At 38.9% G+C, this 21,620-nt stretch overlaps 4 protein-coding genes across 4 annotated transcripts in view; 2 read left to right on the top strand and 2 right to left on the bottom strand.

Annotated features, from left to right (window-relative positions):
- LOC148736431 (contactin-associated protein-like 2) overlaps positions 1-173 on the top strand; it is a 2,917-nt gene extending 2,744 nt beyond the window's left edge. Inside the window, exon 4 of the mRNA XM_088754136.1 lies at positions 1-173. This exon is cut by the window's left edge and continues 724 nt beyond it. The gene's annotated coding sequence lies outside the window, so the exon portion shown is untranslated.
- Positions 174-2,287: 2,114 nt separating this feature from the next.
- On the top strand, positions 2,288-12,861 carry LOC111341315 (uncharacterized). The gene is made up of 10 exons (XM_022948274.2): positions 2,288-3,082; positions 3,532-3,735; positions 4,559-4,805; positions 5,637-5,770; positions 7,136-7,412; positions 7,724-7,939; positions 8,856-9,065; positions 9,681-9,783; positions 10,163-10,232; positions 11,046-12,861. The coding sequence occupies exons 1-10, from the start codon at positions 2,438-2,440 to the stop codon at positions 11,145-11,147; spliced, it is 2,208 nt and encodes a 735-aa protein (XP_022804009.1). The 5' UTR covers positions 2,288-2,437; the 3' UTR covers positions 11,148-12,861.
- On the bottom strand, positions 11,330-12,064 carry LOC111341318 (histamine H2 receptor-like). Its single transcript, XM_022948278.2, has one exon. The coding sequence runs from the start codon at positions 12,062-12,064 to the stop codon at positions 11,330-11,332; it is 735 nt and encodes a 244-aa protein (XP_022804013.2).
- Positions 12,862-14,191: 1,330 nt separating the features above from the next.
- On the bottom strand, positions 14,192-15,725 carry LOC111341317 (adenosine receptor A1-like). The gene has a single exon (XM_022948276.2). The coding sequence runs from the start codon at positions 15,617-15,619 to the stop codon at positions 14,735-14,737; it is 885 nt and encodes a 294-aa protein (XP_022804011.2). The 5' UTR covers positions 15,620-15,725; the 3' UTR covers positions 14,192-14,734.
- Between the last annotated feature and the right edge of the window lie 5,895 nt (positions 15,726-21,620).

Genomic DNA, 21,620 nt, shown 5'->3' with positions numbered 1-21,620 from the left:
GGCACTGTAGTAGACACGAATAACGAAACTAGGGACTGACGCGGATGTCGTTACACATGTCGTGACGTCGCGTCACGATTATGTTCGCAATGTATTGTGGTTAGAAGAAAAAGGAATGAGCGCGCCTTCAAGATGGCGTGGTAATGTTGTTGTTATTAAATGTTGTTTTTTTTTTGGAAACGAGCCTTTATTCTGTCTCGAATGATTGAGCGAACCGCGAACTACGAGAACAACAACAGATTTTTAAGATTTGAATATTCTACAAGGGACCCATTTATGGCTACGAGAGGAATAACTGCCGGGATCGTAGAAATACTACCAGTCTCTTGCAATTTCAATATCTTTCTTATACCCGAAAGCATCATTAATTTAGCTCCTTATTTTAAAAACGCCCTTGACGTTTTGCATAAGCATCTCGTCCAAAGTCAATTTTACTAATTTTATTTAACAATTGGTTCATGCTTTAGCGTGCACTATCGAGTTATGGAGCACGTGAGAAGTTTGGGGAGCACGAAAGAAGCGTAAAAATTGCCCGAGAATAGCCGAGGGCAACTCTAGCTTCTTGAGTGCCCTCCAAACTTCCCAAGTACTCCATAACTCGATAGTGCACAGGTAAAAGCATGAACCAATTGTTTTATAACATAGCCGGTAGAAATCCGACGCGAAAAACGGACAACAATATCAGAAGCGAAATATCAAGCAAAATAGGAATTATCAAACGATGTTAACTCTTGTTTTTCCCTCCGGAAAAACTTGCGGAGTCTTTTGCGCTTGAGTGATTTCTTTGGTGAAAAATAATTGGAACTAGCCTATTTTTCGTATTATGTTAACTGAAAATTATGTAAAGGTTTCGCTATGATACCTGCACCAACCTATTCTTTTAATTCAAATAAATCTAGCATTAGCACATCGATAAAAAAAACCTTTATAACATAGCTTGTAAATTCATGTAATAAAATTCAATAGCGCGAGCGTGCTTCAATTTTCCATTGTGCACGCTGGTGAGGTCAGCAAACAAATGCCTCGCGAAAAAATTTTTTTCTCGCGGGTGACTTCAGCACTTTTCATTAAAAAACGGGAAAAACTTCCGCAAAAAATTAAACTAGACATGGCAACAAGAGAACAAGCCGATGAAGATCTGCCTACTTTTTCTTTGGGAATGGTTTTTAAACTCCCGAGAAAGAACCCAGAGAAAGGGAAAACAAAACAATAAACGGGTTTCATCTCGTTTCGCAACTCCAACTTCATTTCCACGCATGAATTCACCTGTCAGTTTTTGACCAATCTGACAATGACAGTGACAATGACAATGACAATAACTTTATTTATACTTGAATTTAAAATAGCAAATACATGCTAATATCTCCAAGTTAAATTATCTAAATTTAAAATATTTGAAATTAATCTAATTACTAACTATCTAAATACTGAGATACAATGAATATATGAAGATCATATATTTTGAACTGCGGATTATGATGCACGATCCTTTATGCAATAGCGAAAATCGGACCTGAAAAAAATCAGGCCTGTACGGGACTCGAACCACTGACCTCTGCGATACTAGTGCAGCGCTCTAACAACTGAGCTAACAAGCCATAGCATAACAAGTTCCATCGCATAAATAGCGCTATCTACTGTGAGGATCGTGCATCATACGTATCTAAATACTATCAATATATAAAATACAAAATATAATACTAAAGCAAAGGATATTAAAATATAATTTCTAAACTAGATAAAAACTAAGTAAATTTATTCTACAGGTCGAATTTCAATTTAGAAATTTCGGATTTAAATTGACTTAATTCGTGTAGCAGTCTTATGTTATTGGGAAGAGAGTTCCATAGCTTACTACCCTGATAGGCCAATGAGTGGAGGCCATAGCTAGTGGTATTAACCTTGGGTACCATAAGAATATTATCCGATCTGATTATCCATAAGAATATTATCCGATCTGAGACAAGATCATTGAAGTATGGCGAAATACTTTTCCGAAACAAAATAAACAACGCATTGAAGTGTAAGAGAGGGAATTTCTGCCCTTTAGACATAAACTACAGCATTGAAAATGTTATAAAACAATTGGTTCATACGTCAGCTGTACTTTCATCAAGAAATGAAGCACTTGGAAAGTTTGGAGAGAGTTGCTCGAGGCGTAGCATCTTTCTTGCTCTCCAAACTTCCCGCGTGCTTCCGATCTCGATGAACGCACGCTGACGTATGAACCAATTGTTAATTAGAAAATAAAATCCCAGGAGAGCAACACACAAAATTACCATGGTTACACTGCATGGTTCCAGAAGATGAAATGCATCATACGTTAATTTTTGATAAAAATACTAGTGGTCACGAATTAGAAACATCGACATTGCAAGGCAATATATTCAATGTTGATGCTATCGCTGGAGGCAGTAATTTCCAAACGTGTTGATATATGGGAGCGACAAGCTCAAGAAAAAGTCTGCGGGTTCTAGCGAATGATTCTACCAGAGTTTGCTCTGTTCAAACCAATAACAATATCGAAATGAAAGGCACGAATGCGGAAAACCACCGCGAAGCTTCGCAACCAACAGAATCTCAAAACGAAGACATGGAAGAAAGACTTACATCGGGTAAATACAATGTCAAAACCGTGGCAGTAAGCGAAGGCTTAGTAAAATTAAAAGAACAGATCACTACAACAGTTGATGATCAACACAATCAAGGAGAAGGCATCGCCGAGGACGAATCAGGCGTGATACTAACTTCGTTCATTGAAAAAAATCCGAAACTAGAAGAAGCGTTGAAAAAGACGAGAGATCATTACAGGGGATTGAAAGAAGCGTTCGCTAGTGGAGTCCTGGGGACAGCAGAAGTGGAAGAACACTTAAAAGGCCTTTTCACCGCTTATACCAACCAACACAAACCAGTGAAAGCTGTGTTAACAGATTTGACCGTGCGCCTAGGTCTTCCAAAGCTTGCCTACGATATCATCGCTGAGCGAAGAAGTAATTGTCCAGAGCTAACAACATGGGATAGAGAAATAGGAGCAGAAAAACCACCTGAGGAAAAGGAAGCGTCAGCGAATCCCGAGAAAACGGTAACTTTAATCTTTTAATTTTTTTTTTTTTTTTTTTTTTTCAATAATTCACATTGTGATTCATTTGGCACGTGCCTGTCGTGCAAAGGGAAGCCACGGAACTTTGCTATCAGACATGCGCGGGCAACAGTGCGATGTCTACAGCAGAGAAATAGGGTTCTAACAAGTTTTTTTCTGACTCTCTTTCCCTTGAGCCTTTTGCAATAAGTTATGATCTTTCTACCTCCATCCCACTCTCGAATTTTAGTTCATGTTCAAAGGGACTTTCATTTTGATTCAACCAGGTATACACTTGCTGTATACCTTAGTAAGGAAGTATGCATCAGTGAGCATGTTTCTAACATACGTTTAATTTTGCGAGGGAAATGATTATGTATTTGCCCGAGTCTTGTCAGATATGAGATGTTTCAATCAAGCTTAACTTTGGTCCCTTTCTTATTCTTTTCAAGGAATCTGAGAAAGATGAAAAGAAGACATCGAACCCGTTAGAATTACTGCAAGATATCATCTGCCTGTTTCTGGGAACCCTTCTAAATTATTCTGACCTGCATGATGAGTTTTGCTTAGAGTGCAATGAAGTTGGTATGGTTCAGCTTTTTGTAGAGATGTCCAAAAAACTCCAAGATTCAATTCCACACAATGTGAAATATGTAGTAAGTATAGTAATAAAATTTAAAGGTAGCTTTTTATCGTATCTAACTTAAATTGAAGGGAAAATGCTGATGAAAATTTTCCTTTTGATTACTTCGTCACCCAGATTTAAATAATACTGAATTGTATTAAACATTTTTCCTGTTGAAAACTAACATTCATGAAAAAGGAGACTATCTATATAGGTTTATGTAAGTATACGTGCGAGTATATTTTGTACTTCTGCTAACAAGGTAGAGTGACTGGCAATAAAATTATTGACCTTTCATCATTTTTGATAGGGGGGAGGGGGTAGGGCTGGGACCTACTAAAGAGGTGATCTCGATTTAGAGCGGGTTAAGGCTCACTAGGGTTCGTTCGTCGAGACAGAATAATCGCTGTATCAATTAGTCACTTTTGTTTAAGAGAGCGCAGTAACATTAGTAAGCTCGATTTCCAGGCGCTGTTCGGAAAATGAAGCTGCACTCCTCTTTCGAAGCTTCTTATCGAATGGATCGAAGATCGGATCCCAGATAGGCTGAGATCGAGCTTATAACAGCAGTCGCCCTGTCTTATCAGTATCAACGAAGCTGTTATTACTCTCTTGTCAGCAGTAAGTCAATCTAGTAAAAAAAGAAAAAAAAAAGATCCTCGCAGATGAGCAATTGCAGAAAAGAAGCCAGGAAAATTCAGGCTTCGACGGGATTCGAACCGTGCATCCTAGATACTAGGATTTTTTTTACTAACTGAGCTAAGAACCACTCGTTGGTAGCGAGAAACACTTTAGAGGGTAAATCCATCTACAATAAATCATGCTTATACCAGAGCTGCTTTCCTTTTTAACAGGAACCTAAAACACAGCGTCTAAAGAAGTTCACAGTGCGGGGAAAAATGCTGTCCAGGAGCTTGGGGATTCTTCACAATTTATCGAAACGTGTACCAACAAGAACGAACTTTGCCTCTGCCCAGGCAGTGAACTCATTGCTTCTCCCACTTCTTAAAGCTGAAATCACTTTTTACAGCGCTAAGAGTCTGCTTGTATTGGCGTATCTAATTGATGAACAAAATAACCATTTGATCATGGCGGATGCGGGTACGAATTTTTTTTATATAATCTCTCAAATAGTTTGGTTTCAGCGCGTTACGAGACTAACTATGCCCTACTAAAAATTGAGGAATATCAGGTAAAATAAGGTGTCGTCTAGATGTCCAAAGCCTTTGCCATAAGACGAAACCAATCACGGTGAAGCCTTTGCCATGGAAATGAACTATCATTCATGCAAACAAAACTAATTTTATAAGAAATTAATGTTTTGTACTTGGCCTCATTTTGGAAAAGGTGGCTGTTTAAAACCTAGATATGGTCTTTGTTTGGTGACATTGCCAGTCTTTACAGGCACTTTCCTTTGTCCTGCACGCTTAAAAAAATATTCAAGATGAGGGATCGTTTCGTTGTTGCTATAGGATATGACACATTGCTTTGTTCATAAAGGTCATAAAGTGGAAAACTGTTTGCTTTTTCCCGCGGATGATTATCTGTGCATTTTTCTACGCCAAATTAAATGAAGTCAAGCGTTTACGTTTCTTGTCGTTACGTTTCATCAGTCGTTTAAATGGATTAAATTAATGTAATTCAAGAACAAATAGAATAAATCATAAATTAAATCTTTCACAGAGGAATAATTTTTGTCCATAGACGTCGAATTGCTTTTATATTAGAAACGTTCCATTGCCTCCCTCCCCCAAACAGAAAAACCTTCCATTACTCATTCTCCCACCTTTCAATTAGATTTGTTTCTTCCGGTTTTATGTCTGATTTCTGGATCAAGATCGTGCTAAATGAAATTTAAATGAGGTGGTTGTTTAATATATGATTAACATTTCCTTCACATGTTGCATCTAAAATTTAACACCTTCATTTCAGAACCAATCAATTTTCTCATACGCTTGCTGAGAAAGGCCATAGGGACAGACTACCACAGATATCTAGGTTTTTCTGCCCGTGAAATAGCTGAGGGACTGACTCAGATTGCAGTCAACGATAACAACAAAAAAACGGTAACTGTTGATCTTTTATTTCCTATGATCTCGTTATTTTTGGAATGATCATCTTTGACTGCAAGAATTTTTCAATATTCAGTTTTTCAGTGGCTTCTCAGTTTGGATATTTTCGATTTTCCTGATCAGCCATTGTGACTACTTTGGTTTTACAATGGATATATGAAGCTCATATATTTTGAACTGCGGTATTAAATACGTATGATGCACGATCCTTCGCAGTAGATAGCGCTATTTATGCAATAGCGAAAATCAGACCTGAAGAAAATCAGGCCTGTACGGGATTAGAACCACTGACCTCTGCGATACTAGTGCAGCGCTCTACCAATTGAGCTAACAAGCCAACTGGGAGCAGGTTGTTAAGTTGATTCGTAATAAACCCGTGATGATAAATCAGATACAATGGATATATGAAGTTCATATATTTTGAACTGCGGTATTAAATAAGTATGATGCACGATCCTTAGCGCTGCACTACTATCGCACTAGTAGAGCGCTGCACCAGTATCGCAGAGGTCAGTGGTTCGAATCCCGTTCAGGCCTGATATTTTTCAGGTCTGATTTTCGCTATTGCATAAATAGCGCCACCTACTGCGAAGGATCGTGCATCATACGTACTTTGGTTTTGTTCTACCACGCTCTAGGAAAGGTTTAAAGTGGTGATAATTCTAAGATAATGTCACAAAGTTCTCATGCGATCACGTGTGCGAAATTAAATGCTCTTGCACTCGTCTCGGCCGCTTAACTCTTTACACCCTCACCTCAGTATGCATATTCTTCAAACTGTTCTCTATACATTTCCTAAGCTGCCGACAAGGAGAATTTGTGTAACAATCAAGAACTTATTCTTTATACTCCTGACCATAATATTTGACCCAGGAGTTATATTGTAAGGAGAAATTAGATACTAGTCAATCTTGGGGGTTAATTGGGTTATTAAACAAAGATTCTTTAAAAATGGGAAAAGATTAATTGAATACTTAAAAGAGTAGCAGCGTTTTCCCGGAAAGATAGGTTGTTTTTCACGAGGGTTCTTATTGTATGGTATTTTGCGATATCTTCCTTCACTCTTATTGGCTGTTGTCATCACTTTGATTTGCTATCGACACTCAATGGAAAAGGTAAATGATAAAATAGGTAGTGAATATCTAGAAATCATCTTTAGGGTTTCTTTGATCAGATCTACAAGTTTTTGCTTAGCCGGACTGAACCGATCATTTCACTAACTTGGCCTAGCTCGTAAGCTCTCTTCAATTTCAACCGGGCCACTGAGAAGAGCTGGTGTATTTAGAAACTCAACCATTCTATGAACTTCAACTTCTCCAGATCATGAATTGAAAATAAAAAATATTTTATCGTTGTTAGATTGTTAAATGTGGAGCCATTCCAATTCTTGTCAATATGCTACAAAACGCCAAAGATGACGAGGAGAGAGTTAATGCCTGTAACACGTTATGGACGCTGGCGTTTGACGAGGAAAACAAGAAAAATATCAAAGAGGACGAGCATGCCTGCGCAGAACTGCGAAAACTTCTGACGTCAAACAACAGAGAAGTGAAAAAAGCTGCTGCTGGCGCATTGTGGGAAATCGAAGGAAAAGAGAAACATGCAGAGGATAAACAACAGTCAGTTAAAAAATCAGGTGGGCATGCGCAGCTTTCGATTTTCCCGGACAAGTCATGACAAGTCTCGAAAAGTTTCCAACAATGATGGTATTCAAAACTTTCCAGCAGGCAGGCACTCAATAACAGCTTACCTAAACGCGTGTTCCTCCTCACGCGGGAAGATTTGAGACCACTTAGAGAGAATTTTGCCGGGGGTCTGGTACTAATGATGTGAAATGCGTATGAAATAGAACTAACTTTGTAGGATCGAAGGGTTAATCATGAAACTAGAGCACAATTAAGGTATGATTTACTTCATAATTATTATTAATATTTTCATGTTCTTCAGACGCCAAGCACGTGATGATCAGTTACCAATGGGATGTACAAAAACTCGTGATTCAGATCAAAAACAAACTTCAATCGGACGGCTTCAAGGTTTGGATGGACATCGATGAGATGGGCGGCTCTACTCTGGAAAGTATGGCCAGGGCTGTGGAGAATGCGAGTGTTGTGTTAGTCTGTGTGTCTCAGAAATACAAGGAGAGTCCAAACTGTAGATCAGGTAATGATGAACGCAGCATGCGCGAGATCTTTCGATATAGAAGTCTCAGCACTTTTCACTTTTTACGGATTAAAAAAAACAGACACGCAAAAACAGGGTAATGAATAAAGCGGGAAAGTTTCTCGAGAGAAGGATATGTTGCAGGGTTATTACAAGTCTTGCAAGATAACTTGGTTGTGGTTTTCTGAGTTGTTGTTATAATTAATCACATACCATAAAGAGTTTCCAAAGCTGAGGTTTAGATTGTTAGCCCTTCGTTAGAAACAAAATTAGCCCTCCTCTTTGAAAATCTACTCTCAGGCTCCCACCTTATTGCTTCAAGCAATCGAGAAAGCGAGTTTTATCAACGCTGCTACCCTAGTTTCGGCCCATTTTTTCTCTTATTCTGGGCTTTTCGAGGCGTAATCGCTTTCAAATTTTCCCGCCTCAGTGCATATGAATAACTAATTATGTCCAGCAATTCTGGGTGATGAACCCCCCTGGCCCTATGGCATTATTTTATCTACTGTAAGGACTAAAGTACTCAAAACGGAAGGAAATCATCACCACAAGGATGCGAGGTGGAAGCATTGTTCCCCTTGTGACTTCTTGCCAAGCTGTGATTGTTCGAAAACAGTTTACAAGACTAATTTTAGGCTGTTGGATGGAAAACGTCTGGAGCTCAAAGGATTAAAGAATTAATGCGATACAACAAAAGTAATCCTGTCTTCATGCTGACAACCTAAGACCTGACGTGTCGATGAAATTCCAAAGACATATCCCAGCCTTAATTGTAGTCCGGCACTTTTCTCTCCATCCATTGCTTCCAAAGTGACCAGCTCCGTTGAGGGCATTTGAATACGTTAAATAGTTGAACAATAACCACGCTCAGGAATTTTTTAACGATTTTTATTTCTATTTCCAATGAACCTTGTAGAGGCGGAGTACACCTATCAGCTACACAAAGACATCATCCCCTTGATGATGGATGGTAAATACAGACCTGATGGTTGGCTAGGCTTTATTGTGGGATCCAAATTCTGGATTGACTTCAGTGAAAAACACAAACTGGACTCTAATGTTGACAAACTTGTGAAAGAACTGGGAACCAGGGGAAAAATTGAACTCCAAGAAAATGCCATGAAAGGTATGATTTAAACCAAAGCTGCTTTACTTGGACGTTTGAGTGATGATCGTAAACGCACTACGCATGTTTTCCTGTACACTGGTGAGTGCGGTTTTCATGACTGATTGAGAGCTCATTTGAGGCTGCGAAAATGCGAGATACAAAAACCCTTAATTTTTCATGCAGCATTGTTTCGTTGCGAGTTTTGGGTCGATATTTCGCGTTTTTCACCTTGCGTGATCAATCTTGTGTTTTGCCGCCTTGACCGATCATCCACTCATCATCGACAGTTTATTCTGCAGTGATTTCCATCTCTTTCCTAATTTGCAGGGTCCATCTAATAGCAATGAGATTGACCATGTTTCTTTAATCTTACTTTTCTCGATTGCTATTTTTTGCAAACCACAGAAGGAAAGAATGAAAAAGAAAGATTACAAGAAGAATGTATCTAGGCCCAGGAATAATTTTCGAGACCAAATCTGTGATTTTATGTTAACTCATTATCTTTGGTATACGTCTGACGCTCAGACAAATTCAAAGTCCTAAAAATGAAAAAAAAAAAAAAAAAAAAAGATTAATAAATAAAAACTATTCTTCCTAATGTTTTTTTTTTTTTATTTTTCTTTCTTATTGTAGCCACCGTTATGGACGTTGTTGACGCCTCGCCCCAGTCCACCATCAGATCGTGGACATCAAGTGATGTGAAAGCTTGGTTAATGGATGTTGGACTGAAAGACAGGTTAGGAATGTTTTTTAATCTCTTAACGACTATACCGCAGATGCTTATCTCGGTGTCCAAGGCGTAAAGTGAACTAGAGTGTTGCCAGTCCCCCAAGGTAATGCGGAACAGGATGGTAGTCCACTGAAGTCCTCTCCCCCCAATACATGACGTCAGGTTTCAACAACCTCGTTCCCCGGGTTCTCTTTTACTAATTCCTCGGACTTTGGAAAGAGGTTGTGGCTTCGTTGCGGAAGATTTTTGCTTCTTGTACTAAGCAGGCACTCTGGAAGCGAAGTGACGGTTTAAACCTTTGTTATTAACGTTCAACATTGCAGGCCTAGGTCTTTAAGTCGACCTTATATTGACGTCTTAGTTTCTGAAACAAATTTTTTTATAGGTTGGATTCCAACACTTTAAAAAGGCTAAATGGTCAGATTTTGTTGCGGCTGCAAGATCTCAGGAAAGAGGTAGGAGCTGTGTGTTCTTAAGTACGCAGAAGAGCGCATTTTATTTTCAAGAAAGCGTGGAGCTAGTCATGCGCGAAATGATAAGCCCTCTCTTCTCGTGCGTGGCTTTCACTTACCTCCGCTGACCAAACCACGCTAAGTCAGAAAATATTTTTTCTTTCTAAAGATTTGTACATTGTACAGGTGGATGAACAATAGGACGCGTTGTCCCCTACAAGGTTCACACAACTAAACCCAACCCACCCATACCACCCCGGGATAGGACATACATCACACAGTAATCTCGTGCGCGGGAAAGTAAGGTCTCCTACCCCTCCTGCAGGAGACGGGACCTCCATTTATTCGTTCCTATCCGAGGAGACTAGAATATCTAACCATTTCTTGATGTTATAGAAAAGAAGCATATTCTTCTCAATTATTTTAAGACCTTGAGTGTTGGTCCGGCCGGGACTCGAACCCTCGACCTCCCGTACAACAGTCCAGCGCTCTATCCAACTAACTGGGAGGCGGTTTAATATTCAGCAAGGCTTAAGCCTATTTGAAACATTCTAGTTACAATTTGAAGTTTCGGATGCAATGATGGTTGTACTATCGCGTTTAATGTAGTTTTGAAGGGTTGTTAAGGACATCAGGCAAGGTCGGGACATGGTAACGGCGTCTGTTTCCCGACTCTGAGAAATGGTTGGGCCATTTACTTCCTATCTTCAGATGATCTTCAGCATAAAATACAATTGGCTCGGTAGATTTTTTTTTGTATCAAGGGCGCAAACTCATTAATGCGAGGAACTGACTAGTGCTGTTGTTTCATTTCAGAGTCCAGAATTCTTCTATTCGTCAGTGAGGACAGATTTTAAACTGGGCACTGTATTTGATGTTCTGGAATTTGTGGACGCGTTGGATAAATTAATGGAGTAGTTTCAGCATGGACAGCTAAGAATACAAATTGCGATATAACGAGCAACACTCTGAGATAAGGGTCTGTTAGCCCACGAACAGGTCCTCATTAACACGGCAGGACGTGCGTTCTTTACCCACAGAAGAGTTGAGACAAGCCGACAAGAGGTTTACCGGGTGCAAGCAGACCGTCATTATCAATATCAGTGCCGCAGGACATCCGCTTTTCCGCCCGCGGGAAGAGTTGAGAGGAATCGGAGTAGAAATTTTTCATGACTTTCAATTGAGAAAAAAAGATTTAGGATTTGAAAAGGAAGCCAGGTTAAAAGTGATGCTGTTGTTACGAGAGCTAGTGTCTTCGCCAATTTCGCTTCTCTTTTAACACGATTCGGATTGCAAAATGGCGATTTCTGCTTCTTCCAAACAACAAAGTTTGCCACACATGTAGTTAACAGAGGGATTCCACAAATCAAATTAATAACGTGAGAGAGTTCCATCCTCTCTATCATAAGAAACTGCCGAAACACCATCAAAGTAGTAAACATTGCCACTGTGATCCACGGCATGATGATAGCGCAGATGTAAACACGGAAGTTTATAGTTCTGTATCGAAGAGGCCAACCGACGGCGAACATTCTCTCCAAGGAAATGACAGCGACAGTGTAGATGGACCTTGTGCCTGTTAAAACGTCAACATCGATAGAAATGATGTCCCAGGCATCCCACCCCTCTGATCCAACTGCTTTGATAGAAAGTGGGATGGCCAAACTCCCAACCAGCAAATCGGTCACAGCCAAGCTAATGAGAAGAGAGTAGGTTCGTTTGTGACGTCTCTGTTTGAAGAATATCCAGTCGGTGAGAGCATCTCCTACAGAGATCAAACTCGCTAATAAACCGAAACAAGCTTTCCAGAAGATGTTCCATGTGTTAAAATCCATGATACCAGCCATTCCTTTTTTGGTAACCTATTAAGAAAACAAACCTTTACTTCTGAATATTTGGACGGTAGCAAATTTCTATAAAAGAAATAAAATTATATAAAAGAATTTTTTTTAATTTTGTTACGATTCTCTCTCGTCTAACTTAAAATCAAGTTAGAATTGTTTATGGATGTACTTACCGTTACTCGTTTGCTGTTTTTGTCGTTGTTTTTCAGTTCAACTTTGATGGAGATCAACTTTGATGGAGATCCACGGTTGATTTTTTTCCTGTTTCGACGGTTGACTTTTTGGCGGTTTCGATAGTTGAAAGTTTTATTTTAAGGCCTTTGATGTCTGACAGTTAAATGTCAGGCAATCGATGCTTCGCACTTCATCGCAAAATAAAAATACATAAAAAATAAAACGGCTATCGAAAGACTGTAATAAACAGAGTATTAAGGTATAATTCAGTTTGCAGCTCAGACCAAGAACTATTCGTACTGTTTGTCAGTACATGTGATCCATAAACATATTCCAAGAATCAAAACTTTCAGAACACGTCTCACCGTTTTGGTCACTCTCCGTCTTCAAATAACAGTTGTGGTTGCTCCAAGTGGAGTTGTTGTTGGGTAGCTGTTCCGTATTTTTTAGTTTTCCTATTCAGCAATTTTACTATCCAGAGTAGTGTTCTGCCGAAATAATCTGTCTTACTTTGCAGTAGTTATATCGCACTTAGTGGTGATAAAGTTATCGTGCTTTGTAATACTTGTCGCACTTTGTAATTAAAAAAAACTGTCGCACTTTTTTTTATAAAAGTACTGTCGCACTATGCCATAACAGACCATTTAACTTTGTGACAAATTAGGTTAAGATGATTGGAACTTCCTTTTATAACATCCTTGTCAAGGATATTAATAATAGTAGTAATAATAATACTAATTACAATTGTATTGATAATCTAGATCGCAACCCACCTGCAGTGAAACAGCTGTAAGGGAAGTATAGTACAGACGCTTAATAAGTCGTACAAACGCGACCTATGAACAGTATTTGAGGAAGAAGACATTTAGACCCTTTGTGATATATCCATCCAGATAGAGAACTACCGACAGAGCACCACCCTTGCACCCTTTATTCAGAGAATAAAATAGATAAGAAATGAATGATAAAAACGCTTCCACTTATTCGCCGATCAGTTCACTCCCGAGAACCCACGAGCATTTTGACTGTCGTCCGTGCACGGAATAGGGAATTTGAACCGAAGTTTCAAGTTTTTCGAGCGCAACACACTTATTTTATCTTTTGATATGTGGATGTAAGGATAAAGAGTTCACTTTCGAGAGGAGATGGCTCGGTAGAAAAGGTCTGTTAGTTCTAAAGCTATAATAGTCAAATCAATAGCCCATTTGCGAATTACACTTGGCCTCATTTTCAAGACGAGTCCCCGTGCTCAACCATTCTTGCAAAAATGAGTTTAATTTGCATGTGAATGGAACTTATTATCATATGAAAGGATTAACACGAGGACTCGTTTTGAAAATAAGGCCAAGGGTAATTTGCAAATGGGCTATTGCTGGTCAATAAGAAGAAAGTTATGGTCACTGATATCGCCTTATACAAAAAGTTGACCATCAAATCTGGAACTTGGTAAGGCATTTGAACACAATTTTGGCCCGGGGAGGGGAGAATTCAGACAACAAATCAAATCTTCAAAAGTTCAAATGCCCAGGTGGTCGCTCAAGGGGGACGTTGAAGCTTCGAATTGATTGACGCATGCGTAAAGCATCAGGAAAAATATTTACAAAGACATGGAGAAAGAAATTGTTTCTTCACAGAGGTGAATAATGCTTCTCGCTCGCGTTGAGTAACTAGTTCGGAAGTGATTACTGAGTACTATTCATTTCCAAGCAGCATCAGAGGCAAAACCGCGCGTCAAGAGTTTAGCTTCTGGCCAATTTTCGGTATATTGACAGAAATAAACTATTCTTTTGTTCCTGTTTGACATTTACAGAAACAACTATTCACCGCAATGCAAGCGATAGGGGTGGATATTTACTTCACCGCTTCGCGGCTTGGTAAATATTCACAACCATTCATCTACACTTTGGCTAAATAACTGTAAATTACTCGATAATTAAGTCATAATTTAGCTGAATTCGGAAAGGTGCTCACAAGCGATGGGAAAGTTCAGGAGCTCAGAGCATCCGTTCTCTCTTGTAATGCTCTATCAAGACTCGCGTACACATCAGTGTTCACAGTATACACCGTAAACATTATGTGATAATATGAAACACTTAAAAACTGCACTTGAAGCCAGAACTTGAATAGGAAAAAACACTTTACAGCATAAAACTATTATAAAATTAATGATTAAGACATCTGGTGTCCCTTAATATTAAAGCAGTGTTTGTACCTATAGCAGGTCCTTTTCTGCGGACGAAATTTTTGCCTTTTAGCACTCATCGGCTCAGCATCAAGTGGAGAAGCATAAATATTCTCCTTTGAAACTACGTCATGCAATGCATATAGTTATACTCTCCACTCTATTTGTAAGTGAGACTATTCTCTGAAATTCTGACAGAATCCACTTTCCTAACAACTGACCGCATGATTCGATATTCCACATCTAATGTAACTTTGTCTACCAGTCTACATGCCTGATTAGAACGAAATGTTCTCAAGTGAACTTTACTGGTGAACGTTTGATAGTGGGAACGTCGAATTTGTCACTCTCATTGAGGACACATCTAATTCGGATCTTGAAGAGGGAATTACACGAAAATTAAGTATCTGGAATAAAGTTCTCTTAAATTCTGGGATTCTGAACGGATAAATTATCACGTTCACAAATGAATTGCTAAACTGTAAAAGTTTGATAATAAACACTGTTAATTGCAAATAGTGGAAATTTGCCGTGACCTTCAATGGAATCAAAATGTTAATAATTTGAAAAGGAAGCCATGTTAAAAGTGATATCGCTGTTATGAGAGCTAGTGTCTTTGCCAATTTCAGTTCTCTTTTATGATTCTGGTTGGGAAATGGCGTTTGTTGCTTCTTCCAAACAACAAAGTTTGCTCCACATGTAGTTAACAAAGGGATTCCACAAATTAAAGGAATAACGTAAAAGAGTTTCCTCCTCTCTAACAAATCAAACTGCTGAAACACCATCAAAGCGGTAAACATTACCGCTATGATCCACGGTATGCTAATAGCGCAGATGTAAACACGGAAGTTTATAGTTCTGTGACGAAGAGGCCAACCAACGGCGAACATTCTCTCCAGGGAAATGACAGCGAGAGTGTAGATGGACGTTGTGCCTGTAAATACGTCAGCATCGATGGAAATCATGTACCATGGATGTACCTCTGATACCATTACTTTTAAATAAAGTGGGATGGCCAAAATCCCAACCAACACATCGGCTACAGCCAAGCTAATGAGAAGAGAGAAAGCTCGTTTGCGACGTCTCTGCTTGAAGAATATCCAAATGGTGAGAACATTTCCTACAAAGATCAAAGTCGCTAATGAAGCGAAACATGCTTTCCAGAAGATGTTCCATGAGTTGAAATCCATTCTGCCGGCAGCTGCTTTTCTTTTGACCTGTCAAGAAAACAAACCTTTACCATTGAAATCCAGTTAGAACGTATTTTACAAAGTCGAACAGCGACAACAAACATTCATGAAAGATGAATCGTTAATTTGAGTCGGGACAGGTGACACATCCATACAGGGAAAGTGGGGGGGGGGAAGGGGGATCCACTAGGGCAGATAGCGTACGGTCAGACTGCTGTAACATATATCGGTCTATAACTCGGCAAATCCAAGCTTATCCCCCTATAATTAATCGGAGGTCATTGGACATACAAAAAAAAATCAAAAGCCCTCTTTATTACAATTTTTACGATAGCTTATACAGGGTGAGTGACATGATTGTTGTGTGTTTTAACCGCTTCAGTGGCCCGGTGACGGCATGTTTGTGCCTGTGCGAATGATGAAACGACGCAAAAGCGAGACATCTGGGTTATTGTTAGGCTTTCAGAACCACTATGTCTTACAAAAGTAATAATCATAATAGAATACACCAACTAGTAAGTTTTGATGTTTTAAGAGTCTGCAACATTTTTTTAAAAAATTCAAAACACAATATGCAAATGATTAGGAAAACCCGTAATTAACGAACTTTGTGCTCGAAACAGACTTGATAGTAAAAAGTCTCTTGTTTCCCTTCCTTGTTTCACCGCAGAGATTTCTATAAAATTTTTACTTTTTGAAAATTTGTGCCACAGGTAGTTTCTTGTGATTTTTCTTTAGGCTTTTGGGCGGGAAAGTGGAGCGCGGCTGGCGTCAAAAACTGACTCATTTTGCACATGCCTTGCTTGTGGTCACTGTGTTGTTCCAAAGACCCTCCCAATCTATATTCTTGTACTTTTGCTCCAGGAAACATTAAAAAGATATTTTGAAGTTGATAACTGGCCTAAAGGCTTCTTTCGAAGAGGAACTTATTAACTGTTTTGCAGCTAGAATCTGAATTATAGTACTAACGACCTTCTGTTGCAAGAAAATAATTTAGAATTTTATCATTTATGCTTTATGTACTTTTTGTAGAAAGGCGAAGATGTAAAGTGCTCTGGATGTACTCTTGATTCTGGTTTCGCAGGGAACTGTTAAAGCTGACTAAAGGAAGAGGACGTCAATGAAATTGATTACTCTCTTAAAGTTGAACAAGCTGTTATTTCTACACAATAGTGCGTTCAAATACTAATTAATGCAGTGGCCAATAAAACATCGTGTTAAATTGTTGTTTTTTTTTCAGTTTGTCCAGCGATGGACTAGAGCTGGAGAAAGCTGTCTTCTGTTTTGGCCAATACGGTGTTTGGGTGGGTAGTTTAATTGTCTGAAGCTTTTATCTAAGGGGCTTAAAAAAATTTTCGAGAATTATGCCGAGAATAGAAGAAAATTACAAGTTGTTGCTAATATTCAGCACTATGAAGAAAAGTTTTTCCAGCAACCATTTTTTTGAGATTTGTTAAAACTAAACTTTAAAGGTGTCATCTTTGACATAGTGCCGTCTAGAAATCAAGTCAAAGAATTTTCCCGAAAGAATGATTTAAAGCCCCGTCCATACAAGAAATTTTTAAATGGCAGTTTTTAATTAACAAAGATTTAGTAATACATAGACAGGTAAAAACGAGCGATATAATATCCCGACGTTTCGGCGACTTCATGACCCCATTATCAAGGGTACAAATGAAAATAAAATTAACAAATGCGAGTTCAAGAGTTACAACTAATTTGCATAGGGGAGGTAGCTACACAAATACTTTAGCACGGATAGAACACCAAGTTTGAACGTACAAACAGATAATATCCGTGCTAAAGTATTTGTGTAGCTACCTCCTCTACGCAAATTAGTTATAACTCTTGAACTCGCATTTCTTAATTTTATTTTCATTTGTACCCTTGATAATGGCGTCATGAAGTCGCCGAAACGTCGGGATATTATAACGGCAATTTTTAAGTGGCAACTTTTACTTGCCCGTGTAGATGATGAAAAATGGCCAATTTTTATGTGACAACTGCATTTGCTGAAAAGCTGGCGTGTTAGTTTTTATGTGGCAAATAAGAATTGCCACATAAAAAAATCGTCCGTGTAGACGAGACGCCACATAAAATGTGACAAACGCAACTAAAGCTGCAACACAGCTGGCACGTCTTCTGACTTTCGCCATCTTGCTTTTTTCCTTTCCATGAGCATCTCCGCTGTGCGAAATTATTACTGACGCAAATTAACAACAAATAGTTGTCGAGCCATCTACACGGGCAAATAAAAATTGCCACGTACAGTTGCCACAAAAATTTCTCGTGTAGACGGGGCTTTAGTTGTGCAAATAAAGCGGGCTGAAAAAGTGGTTCAACTGGTTCGAAAGTTTTTTTTTGTTTGTTTGTCAGTTTTTTCACCGACCAAGCAGAAGATTTAAATTTAACTCGGTGTACGTACAAACAGATGGTCGAAGCATTCGAAGAGATCTTAAATTCTTCGTATGGGTTCCAATTCTTCTTGCACAGGGGGAAACCAGCTACTCTGGACAATTCACAAGTATTGTTCAACCAAAATTTGACCGCATAAAAGGTTTTTATCTTTGTAGACTCCAACAAAATAAAAAGACCAGGGAAGAACACTTTTATTGTTCCTGTCTTTATAGCAAAGGAAAATTGAAACTTCACAGAATATGTATGAGGAAGCAAAACTAGGGACAAGGAAACTTGAGACTTTTCGAGCACAACTTATTACTATAAGACAGAGTCTACGAAAGACATACACAACGACAAAGATCATTTGCAAATCAATAATAACATAAAAATAATATAATAAAATAATATCATAACTCTCCAGCTCTCCGTAACACCAAACCATTTTCAAATGAACTTGCATCGGTCCTGATACTGCCCCGACTAACAAATCAACTATGGCCAGATGGATAATCAAGTGTGTACTCCGGCGCTGTAGCTGACGCTGCTTCACAAACACAATAATGGTGACGATTTTGAGGATGACTATGGCCAGACATTCAATACTGAGCGCAACAAGCCATAGAATACAGGAGGAGGCTGGGAGCGACCTCTGGTGCTCGAGGTTCGTGTATTGTGAGAAGCTTCACTGGAATTGGAAGCCATATAGTTTTACTGAAATTGACTCACCGCAAGCCCAATTATCTATACATAAATGAAAACAAAACTGTTTATTTAACGCATTCTGGGATAACGATTACCGTTCATCCTATTTCATTTTGCTAGAGTGTGGATGTATGTTATCCTGGCAATCGGAGAGATTTGCCCGATCTAAACCGACGAGTAATGCTAAACAATTGCAACAGACATTTTATAAAGAATAGAATTTTGTACGAACTAGTATCAAATGGTGGAAAATGAATGTGTTTAAAGTCAAATAGTTTAATTTCCGAAGCGAACATTAATGCCGCGAGCTTGCTCTATTCTCTTATAAAACACGGTACAATAAGCCAATCAGAATCCTTGTGAGAATGGTTCAACCAATCTGATTGGTTAAACAAGACTAAAGCCGTCAAAAATCTCAAACTGTCGAAGTTCGGAAACCATCAACGTCCATAATCTGTAATAGCGGGGCTTTCGCGCGTGTGGGGCAGAGCCCCCCATACCCATGGAATATGGTCAACCTCTTTTCATTTGGTTGTCACAAGACTGACCGAGCGTACGTACGACGTACGTACGTATGTGCCTTCAGATTGCACGGGTAGGGTAGGGGAGACTATCAAAACGAAGGGAGGGGTGACTCAGGCGAGTCTCGGCAAAAGTACATCTTTTATGTTATCATTAATGCGAACTTAAGAGCTCCGCTTTTAGGCTTGGCTAATTCTATATATTAGTTCACAAAACTAGTTCGGCTGGTCAAACTTAACACCTTTGTCTGAAGTAGTTTGTTCTCAATAGGGAATCTGAGAGTGATGTGTTTAGTGAAATCCGGCAGAATTGTGGCTTATAAAACAAACAAGGCTCTTCTCGTGACAATTAGAAAACAAATTGCTTAAGGCGTGTGTTTTATGAATGGACTTCAGCATGATCGCGGTCGCTTTGACACCGTCATGCCTGATCTTTAACAGTTGTGCCAGTTTGGTTATTTTTCGTCATTCCTGTTTTGTTTTGCTTTTGAACACGAAACTATGTACAATATACGGATGTTAGCTGTGTAGGATTTTTATTTCCGTACGTAAGCTTACCATGGCGAAAACCTTCAAAACTCGGACTGTGTATATATCCGAACAGTCCGTGGTGATCCTAACATCTCGGAATCTTTAGGCTAAATTACATATAAATTACGTACCTCTGGTGAGCACTGAATGATTTCCAAGTTCGGTGAAACAGGCAGAAGACTAGGTGACCGATTCCGAGAACACCTTCGAGACGTGGAAAGGAATGATAAGGACACATCTAAACCAGTCGCTAGACATTTTAATTTACCTAATCATTCTAAGCAATACATGGCAATCTGCGGTCTTTCCTTACATTTAGGTAGCACGGAAAGCCGTAAAAATCTTGAACAAAAGCTCATCTTTCAAACCGGCAGTCTAAATCCCACAGGGATCAACGAACGCTTTTCATTCCACTAAATTATTCTTGTTTTTCTGGTTGCCATGTTCCCACCATTAACGTAGCTCCATTTTCTGCCTTTAAAAGCACACACAACCCACAATTCCTCAATTCACTCTTATTAACCGTATCTACAAAATCAACAACACCTCTTCCTGTGTTCAAAACGATCTTAAGAAACTTTCCGACACTTTAAAACGTAATTCTTTTCCTTCGCATATTATTGAAAGAACTTTCAAGCGGTAAATTGACGGGTCCTCCTCTCAAAATAGCCGGAACATTGATGACAATAATACACGTTACTTTAAACTCCCTTTTGTCGGCTATTATTCTAAAATAGCGAACCTTAAACTCCGACAACTCACTGAGCGCTTTTGTAAATCGGACCTAAATATCAAACCAGTTTTCACTTCTTTCAAAATTAAAAACATGTTCAGTGTTAAAGATCGTACTCCTGATGCTCTAAAATCCATGGTAGTTTATCAATTTTCTTGTGCGGGATGTAATTCCCGTTATATTGGCGAAACTAGTCGCCACTTCTCTACTAAGATAAAGTAGCACACGGAAAGCGATAAAAACTCGCATTTTTTTTAGCATTTTAACACATCTCCTTCTTGTTTGAACGAATACTCCCTTTCTTGCTTTAGTATTCTGGATTCTGCTAACAACTCAATTGATTTAAAACTCAAAGAAGCTTTTTATATAAATAAGATCAAACCTGAACTTAACAAACAATTACAGCATTATAACACTTTTCTAGCATTTTAGTTCACACCTTTCATTTCATGTTTGTTGTCACGCTGTAATTAGTACCCGCTTTTGTATTACATCATACTGTAAATATTTCATTCATCTACTTGTCTGTTATATAATTACTCACGTTCAGTTACATGTTGATTGAAGATGGCATAAGCATGCCGAAACATGTCTCTAAAAAAAGTTGTATATGTCTTACAATATTTATCCTACTTGGTACTACTACGACCTTAATAATAATAATAATATTTAGACACGATAATGTTTAAAGCTAAACAGCTTGTGGGGTCGTTTGTAAATTCAAATATACTCTATATTAAATAAATTCAAATGATGATGGTTTTTGAGGAGAGGGGAAAACCGGAGTACCCGGAGAAAAACCTCTCGGAGCAGAGTAGAGAACCAACAAACTCAATCCACTTAGGACGCCGAGTCCGGGAATCGAACTCGGGAAACATTGGTGGAAGGCGAGCGCTCTAACCACTACGCCAACCCTGCTCCCCCAAAGCTCCCTGCAAAGCTGAGATTTAGATTGTTAGCCCTTCGTTAGAAACAAAAATAGCCCTCCTCTTTGAAAATCCACTCTCGGGCTCCCACCTTATTGCTTCAAGCAATCGGGAAAGCGAGTTTTATCAACGCTGCTACCCTAGTTTCCGCCCGGATTTTTCTCTTATTCTGGGCTTTTCAAATTTTC

Source organism: Stylophora pistillata, chromosome 3 (assembly GCF_964205215.1).
Source record: "Stylophora pistillata chromosome 3, jaStyPist1.2, whole genome shotgun sequence".
Classification (NCBI taxonomy): Eukaryota; Metazoa; Cnidaria; class Anthozoa; order Scleractinia; family Pocilloporidae; genus Stylophora; species Stylophora pistillata.
The sequence above is the reverse complement of the archived record's forward strand: the minus strand, read 5'-3'. Positions and strand labels throughout refer to the sequence as shown.